This window comes from Castor canadensis, chromosome 4, assembly GCF_047511655.1.
Source record: "Castor canadensis chromosome 4, mCasCan1.hap1v2, whole genome shotgun sequence".
Taxonomy (NCBI): Eukaryota; Metazoa; Chordata; class Mammalia; order Rodentia; family Castoridae; genus Castor; species Castor canadensis.
The window spans coordinates 959361-968464 of NC_133389.1; the positions used below are offsets into that span (position 1 = coordinate 959361).

A 9104-nucleotide genomic window follows, 5' to 3' on the forward strand; every position below is an offset into this window, starting at 1 on the left:
GTGTATGTGTATATACATATGAATATACTAAAAACCACAAAACTGCACTTGAAATGGTGACTTGTATGATATGAGCACAATGTCACAAAAGCTGTTAAACAACGAAAAACTGAGTAAATAAAAGTGATTAAGAGTTGAGTGGTAGGAGTAACTCAGTGGGAGGTTGTTTGCTTAGCATGCACAAAGTCCTAAGTTATGTCCCCACCAACCCCCCCCCAAAAAATACAAAAGAACAAATAAAAGGAAATAAGAAGTCATAAACTGGGCTGATAGAATGGTTCACATGATAAAGTGCCTACCTCGCAAGCATGAGGCCCTGAGTTCAAACCCCAGTGCCATCAAAAAAAAAAAAAAGTCATAAACACTGCCCCTGCCTTCTGGCTCCAAACCAAGATGGAGCCAGAAACGCTCCTCCTGCAAAAGACAGCCAGAAACCCAGGACACAACATGAAAGGTAGAGAGGGCAGGGCAGCACAGTACAGATCAGGAACCCAAGGAGCAACACAACGGTGAGTCCCAAAATCTCTTTTTGCCTGATACACCCTGTGTTGCATACTGGGGAGTCATCAGCGAATGAGAACAGCTTGTTCTCTCCAGCCAAAGGACCAGGAAAGAGGCTGCAGAGCAGGACAGAAAACTTTTAGACAGAAACTGCCCTATTGCATCCAAATAATCTGCAGAAAGCACAGACCACTCCACAGTGGACTCTCCTACTCCCTACTCATAAGCAGACACTTTCCTTTGGCCCAGATGGTACCAGGCAAGGCCAAGAAGGTAGGAGGACATCTATCCCGCCTGGCAGTCATTGTGAGGTGCATGCACAGAGATGCGAGACCTACAACCCAGTTAATAAACAAGATTTCAACAAATTGAGTTTAAAGATCGAACTGGCTTTTATTAGTAACTCACGAGCACCCATCTCTGAAACGGAAAGGTCTTTTTGCTGGGCTGAGCAGAGGTGGTAGCTTCACAGGCGAAAAGGCTGAAGAAATCACAAACAAGGAACAAAGAGCAAACTGTTACACTAACAGGGACATCATCTCATGCTAGCTCAGAGTTGAGTTTTGTTTTGTTTTGAAAACTGGCCTATTTTTAAGTTTACTTTGATTATGTATCACTAGCAGAAGTGACTCCATTCTGGTTTGGACTGGTCTGTTGGTACCTACAGCAGGAGCTCAGTCCAAAACCACAGCCTCTTACAAGTTTTATTTCAAGACTCCCAACCAGCTATATGCTATAAGCCATACCTGCCAGTTCCTACCAGTTCAGAGCAAGTTGAGTGAGAAGCAGAAACTCCAGCCACCTTCCAAAGATAATGAAAACCGCCCCTCGCCCTCCATGCAAAGTCAGTGGGGACCACCAGACTACTGTGACCATACACTCCTCTCAGTCAAGCTAGTGTCAGCAGCAGGAGCCTCAGAACTCTACCCTGCCTGGCAATAACAGGTCACCCTTCCCCTCTCAGGTGTCGAAGCTATACAGGGGACCTGGCCCTTCATTCCTTCTGGCAATAACAAAGCAGTGTCCTCCGTATTCCCCACCCACCACCAAAGTAATATCAGAGGAGGTCTGATAAAACAGAAGATTTAAATAAGGCCCAAGGTCTAATAACACAGTATGTCCAAAATATAAGACAAAAACATTTATTATGTCAAAAACCAAGAAAATATCAATGAGAAAAGGGAATCAACAGATAGATCCAACATGAAAATCACACAGATAATGAAACTTTCTAACAGATTTTTTGATGTCTATCTAAAAATGTTTCAATGATCAATTATGAATATATGAGAAACAATGGAGAATAGTCTCAGCAAAGATAGAGGTAATAATGAAGATAATTTGAAACTATAAACAGCAGCTCAACAGCAGAAAGAAGGAGATGGGGGGGGAAAGTCAGTGAACTTGAAGATAAGATAGAAGTTACCCAATCTGAATAGGAAATGAACCTCAACAAATAAGCAGAAATTCAGGACCCAGCAGAGACACAAGCAAAGACTTCTAAGGTGTCACCAGGGACACAAGAAGAAAGAGATGCTAGCAGAAGAAGCTCAAAGAGTATTCAAGTAATGGCCAAAAAGCTCCAGACAGGATAATCCTAAAGAAATCCATGTAAAAACAACAATAATCAAACTACTGAAAACCAGAAACAAAGGAAAAAGGTTGAAAGTAATGAGAGAAATGATATATTACCTTTAGAGAGTAAACAATTCAGCTGACATCAGATTTTTCATCTGAACCTGTTAAAGTCACAAAAAAGTACCCTAACGTTTTTCAAATGCTGAAAGAACTGTCATCCTCAAATTCAATACAGTATCTTCCTTTTTCCAGGAAAGGCTTCCATTGGATGTCTGAAACCATGGACAGTGTTTGGTAAATACTGCATACTGTATTTTTCCTATACACACATACCTATCATACAGTTTAATTTATAAATTAGGCACGGTAGGAAATTAGCAACAATAACAATAAAATATGACAATTATAACAATATATTTGTAATAAAATTGCCAACATGACTATTCTTGTACTTTAGGGACATTATTAAGTCCCTAAATAATAATAATAGTTTTTAAACACAAGCACTGTAATACCAGGACAGTTGACACCGTAACAGTCAATAATATCACAACAGCCAAACCACAACAACGGAGACAAGTTTCAAGTCACTAATCAGTGGGTAATGTATACAGCATGGATCCACTGGACAAAGAGATGGTTCACATCCCAGGCAGGATGGAATGGAGCTATATGAAATTTCATCACACCACTCAGAATGGCACTCAGAATTTAAAATTTATTAATTGCTTGCTTCAGGAATTTTCCATTTATATTTTCGAACCACGGCTGACCAACGGTAACTGAAACCACAGAAAGCAGAACTGTGGATAAGGATGAGACTACTGTCCATGTAAAATTATCCTTCAGCAATGAAGGGGAAATGGAGATATCCTCAGATACAGGAAAACTAAGAGAATTTGTTTCCAGCAGCCTAACCTAAAAGAAACCTAAAGAATTCTTGAAGTACAATGGAAATAGGGAGTTCTGGAGTGTCAGGAAGTAAGACAAAAAATATGAGACAATACAACAGGCTCTCCTTTGTGGCTTCCATTTTTTAAATGAAGATATACAGCAAAAATTATAACACTCTTAGATATGGGGTTCCATATGTATACAAGGGAAATGTTTGTATATTTTTAAAATGTAAAATTTATGCATACTTTTACAACAGTCGTACATATCAATGGGGGACAAAAGGACATAAAGATCTTACACTTCACTCAAATTATTAAAATACCAGCAACAGTATGCTGTGATGAGTTACATGTACATTATTTCTATGGCTGCCACTACCTAGTACCTATACAAGGAGAGAGTCTGAAAAACAACATACATAAGTCAAAACAGAATTTAAAACAAAATTGTCAAGTAACCCAGAAAGGGAAGAAAAGGGGTAAAAGAAAAACAATAAAATACTAAAATGAAATGGCAGGCACAAACCATATCATATCAAACATTACACTGAACATAAATATTCTAAATACATCAATCAAAAAGATATTGAGTAGATTAAAAAAAATAAACTATATGCTGACTATAAGAAACAAACTCCTAATACAAGTGAGTTAACATTAAACAATGGCCTAGCATGGGTGAGACAGTGGGTTAGATTCCCAGCATGGAGGAGAGGGGGTTAAAATTATATCTCATAAAGACATTAATCAAAGGAAAGCAGGAATGGCTACATTAATGTCTGATAAAGTAAACGTCAGAGCAAAGAAAATTACCAGAGACAGATGGAGAAACCATACAATGATAAAAGCATCACAATCACTCCGTTGAGAACACAACAATCCCAAACATATATGTACCAAACAAAAGACCTTGCAAAATACATGAAGCAAACACTGATAAAACTCCAAGGGGAAATAAAGAAATCCAGAATGACAGTGGAATTCTTGAACTCATTCTTAACAACTGACAGAACAAGGAAACAGAACATCAGTAAAGACAGAAGAAATCACAAGACCATTAACATGATGTAATCAGCATTTCAGAACATTCCACCCAACAGCAGTGGAATATGTTGTCTTTTCAAGAGCCAGAGAGTACTTCATTTCACAACTAGCACCATACCCAGGGCCATAAAACAAACTGTAGAAAACTTTAAATAGTTGAAATTGTGTACTCTGAACACAATGAAATCAAGCTAGAAATCAATAACAGAAAGAAAACAGCAACTTTTCTCAATAATTAAAAACTAAACACAGTTCTAAATAACCTATGGATCAATGAAGAAATATTAAAGAAAACCAAAATATCAAAAATCTGTGGGACACAGCTAAATCAATGCTAAGAGGGAAATTTACACCACTAAATGTTTATACTAAACAAGATTCAGCCAGGTGTAGCAATCCCAACCACTTCCAAGGAAGGCATAGGCAAGAGGATGAAGGTCTGAGGCTGGCCCCAGGCAAAAATACAAGACCCTACCTGAAAAATAACTGAAGCAAAAAAGGGCCAGGTACATTACTCAAGTGGTAGAGTGCCTCTCTAGCAGGTACAAGGCTCTGAGTTCAAACCCCAGTACACCCCTCTCCAAAAAATGAATACTACGAACAATTCTACACACAAAAACTTGGCAATTGAGCTATATAAAATAGATCAATTTCTCAAAAGCCACAAATTTATCACAACTCACCCAGTAAGCATTTGGAATTGAACTGATAAATTTAAAACATCCAAAACTGAAATCTCTAGGTACAGATAGTTTCGCTAATAAATTCCACCAAACATTTAAAAAATTAACAAATAGTCACCAAGAAAGTAGAAAAATGGAGCACCTGGCAACTCATGAGGCCAGGTATGGGGTAAAATTTCATCATCACTGCCACTGTTTTCAGAGAATTCAAGTATAATAAAATGAGCAAAATGGCTTAGTAAGTAGAGTGGGATCTGTGCTAAACACTATGAAGCTTAGTAGGGGTGTCTAATTCTGTCCTGGCTGGGGCTGGGACCAAGGGTGGCTTAGGAGTACAGCGGTTAGGGACACTGACAAAGTGAGGAATGTAGCCACTGCAATGTGGATAACTGTAAATGCAGAAGAAACAGCTAGCAAGGCCCCAAGTAACTGCCTCTGCACTAAGAGATTAAGTGGGGAAGAGTCACAATATCTTACTATAAGCACCATTCAGCTTTTAAATTATATATATGTGTATATATAATGTATATATCTGTATATATTTCCATAATGAAATAGAACCCAATTTCAAAAATAATGTAGATGAACAATTTCTGGCCCTGACAAAAATGGCATTTCTCCCTGCTATTCCCAAGTACAACCACAAACACTGGAACAAACTAAGAACCAGTAAGAGGAAAGCAGCCTAGTGGGAGACCCAGACTAGAGAACAGTAAGTAGCATGATTTCTCAAATGTTCTCCCCCAACAGCAGAAAGTCCCACAAGCCCAATGTTCACTAATCCCCAACGAAGCAAGAGAAGGAAGCTAGAAAGGCCCATTCCTCATGCCCAGCAGGAACAGGGCACCACTGCAACATCAAGAGAGCACAGCACCCAGTAAGAGGGACTAACAAGCAGCCAGGGAGTCCAATAAACCTGTTTATCCATGGCCTGAGCCTCCCTACCATGCCCAAGGCATCAGAGCAGCCAGGTTACAACAGTAAGAGGGACACTGCCACAGAAAGCCTCTTTACCATGGTGTTGTTAAGATTCTTCTTCTTCCACCCAGAGACACCATGGGAGCCGGAGGCACATGCAGAGGGGTCACAGCCATGACACCAGTGCCTAGCCCAGAAATTCTCTAGATCCCATAGGCCTGACACTTTGAACTCTTACCCAAAAAAATCCCTTTCCCCTCATGCAGCACCTTGCAGACACCAGTAAGAGCCCCAGTGTCACCACCTAAACAAAGCAGACCAACAACCACAAGCACACTGTCACTGGAACTATCAAACATATACTGGGATCTTTATGCTAAATCTAAAAAAGGGTAGCTGCATGCTAAAATGCAAGACATAAATAGGATCCAGATTCTCCTAACATAGATACAAAATGCTCAGGATATGATCAAAAAGAAACCAAAAAAAAAAAAAAAATCCATCATACCAAAACCCAGAACATTCACAATAACTAGAAAGGATAATTAGCTGACACACTGATAGCTCATATACAAAAATTATGTGATGAGCATTTTAAAGCAGGAGGCCAAAAAAATGCTTGTCAATTACAAATTCCCCTGAAACAAACAAAAATTATAAAACGAAAAAATACAGTAAGATACCCAAGTGGTGGTGGCTCATGCCTATAATCCTAGCTACTTGGGAGGCTCAGATCAGTAGGACTGAAGTTGGAGGCCAGACTGGGCAAACAGTTCCCAAGACGCCATCTCCAAAAAATAACCAGAGCAAAATGGACTGGAGATATGGCTCAAGCTGCAGAGCATCTGTTTTGAAAGCAGAAGCCCTGAGGCGGAAGAGGAGGAGGAGGAGGAGGAGAAAAATACAGCCTGATAAAGCAGCCAGAGAGAAATGATACACTATCCATTGAAGAATATGATTTGAGTGACAGCAAATCATGAGTGAACCATGAGTGAACTGTGGAGTGAAACATGTAGGCAAAAAGAAGTGCTAAGAATTGTCAACCAGGAATTCTGTATGAATGAAACATCCCATCAGGAAAAATAAAGACATCCTTAGATAATAGAAGTTTAAAGACTGTTTACAGGAAGCACATTAAAAAGAAGAGAAACAATAAAGATCACGGAATGTCAAAAAGGAAAAGCAATACAAAGAGAAATATGGGTACATGCAACATACTATCGTTATCATATGTGGTGAGTGAAACACAAACTATAATACCATCTGAACCTCGAGACACAGTATTTAAGGTGGGCGTACTAAATGGAAGAAGAGTTTCCACACTTCACTGAAAGTGGTACAATACTGATACCATGTTAATGAATCAGAGATGCATACTGTGATATCCAAACACTTGAAAATTAAACACTGGCACTCAAAACACTGTAAAAATACCAAAAATGCATTTAAAGTAACCCAAAAGAAAACAAGAAAAGAGAAACATGAGAATGAAATTCAGAAGAAACAGAAAGCAGATACAAAATGTCACAGTTAAATTCTCATGTATCAATATTTACCTTAAATAGTCTGGATATACCAATCAAAAGACAGAGATTAGTAGAGTAGATAAAGATCACAACTGAACAAACTTAATTTCAAATTCAGCATAGGTAAACTGAAGCTAACACTCTATCCAAAAAAACAACATAGGGGGAGGGGGAGAGGGAGGGGGCGGAGTGGGTGGTAAGGGAGGGGGTGGGGCGGGGGGAGAAATGACCCAAGCCTTGTACGCACATATGAATAATAAAAAATAAAATAAAATAAAATAAAATAAATGGTTACTCTGATACCTAATGCAGATTTCAGAGCAAAGAAAACGATGGCGACAAAGAGGAATGTACCTCACATGAAGAGGAACGACCCACTGAGAAGACACAGGATATCGAATTCGACTGCACCGAACTACAGAGTTCAAAATACATACAACAAAAAAAAACTGACAGGCTCAAAACAGGACAAAACCCCATTTTCAAATAGGTGGCATGCTTCCAAACACTCATCTCCTAAAATTAACCACTTAGAGAATTAGGAATGCAATTACTGTTGTAGGTAACATCAAGCAGGAAAAGAGAAATGGTTCTGGAGAACCTACTTCCAAGCAAGGACTCTGAAATAGGGCACCGTCCATAAATCCTCATCTAACCCTATCCATCATTTTGCAGAGGAGGAAATTAGGGCTTCGGGTTAAAGAACGTGTTACCTAAGACCAAACAGCTAGTGGACCAGGACCCACTTCGGTTAAATGACATATAATTTGAACTCTTGAGCTGTTAGTCTCTCAACCAGTCAAAACCAAGTACCATCAGACTCTGAAGCAACTGGACATTGAGTGAAATCTGTATTTCTTTCCTCAGGGTCTTAAGAGTTGTTTCTTCAATCCCTCTGTAATAAAATATGTTTGCTAAACCTAAGAGTCAATACCCTCCTTTTTTAAGTTTGTTTCAATACAACATAGGATTATTTTCTTTGGGTGACAAATAAGTATGAGCTTCGTCCGAAGTGGTGTCCTAGGGTGTGAGACTTCCACGAAAGGTCTGCACGTTTGAATTCCACCCCTAAACCAACCGTGGCCCTATTAAACAATTTAATCTCCCGAATCGCCACTGCGCACTCGCGCGCAATACGCCCCGCCAACCTCTCGCCCGCGGACACCAGGGACCCTCTCGCCCGCGGACACCAGGGACCCTCTCGCCCGCGGACACCAGGGACCCTCTCGCCCGCGGACACCAGGGACCCTCCGCACGGCGGACGTGGTAGCATTTTCATTAAAAGGCGCAAGCGTGGCCGGCCGAGTTTCGGGCCGCCGCGAGCTGTCTGCGAGCGAGCGAGCGAGCGCGGGTGTCCCGGCCGCACTGGAGCTGGAGCGGGGCACTGCCCGGGTCCGACGGCCACCCCTCCTCGCTCCGGTGACCCCGGCCCCTCGCGGCGCCGGCCCCGCCCGTCCTGCGGGCCGCGCGGGCGGACGCCAGGGCAGGCGGAGGAGGGTCGGGGCGCCGCCCAACGTTACCTGCCGCGCCGGTCGGCCGCCGGCCCTGGCCCCGCGGCGCTGTAGTAGGCCGCGCGTTTGTGGCTGGCCGCGGCCGCTGCCGCCGCGCTGCGCACCGGGTACAGAGGGATCTGGTCCGCCATGCTCCGGCAGCCCCTCCCCGCTCGCCTCAACTCGGCGTCTCCTCCCTTCTCTCCTCTCCGCTCAAGCCGGGACTTAGGCACCGCCCGCGCGCCGGCCCACCCGCCCGGCGTCGCCGCCTGATGGCGTCACTGGGCGGCGAAGGCACGATGGGAGGTGTGGCCACGCGAAGCGCGTGCCCCCGCCCCTAGTCGGCACCCGATGACGTAAGAGAGGTTCGAAAGTGCGGCGCGAGGACATTCCCGGCCCCACCACTGCCCGGGGAGGAAGCTAATGACATCATCCAGCTTCCAAGCCTCAGCCCGGGAGGCGTGGAGC

At 42.4% G+C, this 9104-nt stretch overlaps 1 protein-coding gene across 6 annotated transcripts in view; it reads right to left on the minus strand.

The window, feature by feature from the left end:
* Positions 1-8890, minus strand: part of Atp9b (ATPase phospholipid transporting 9B (putative)) — a 234565-nt gene extending 225675 nt beyond the window's left edge. For 3 of the 6 annotated variants that reach the window (XM_074069605.1, XM_020163739.2, XM_020163736.2), the window contains exon 1: positions 8667-8890. In XM_074069605.1, coding sequence (XP_073925706.1) covers positions 8667-8788 — 122 coding nt within the window. In that variant the 5' untranslated portion in view covers positions 8789-8890. Of the gene's footprint in view, positions 1-2263; positions 5213-8666 lie in introns of those variants that run through there. The other 3 variants (XM_074069607.1, XM_074069608.1, XM_074069606.1) reach the window with 3 other exon arrangements.
* Between the last annotated feature and the right edge of the window lie 214 nt (positions 8891-9104).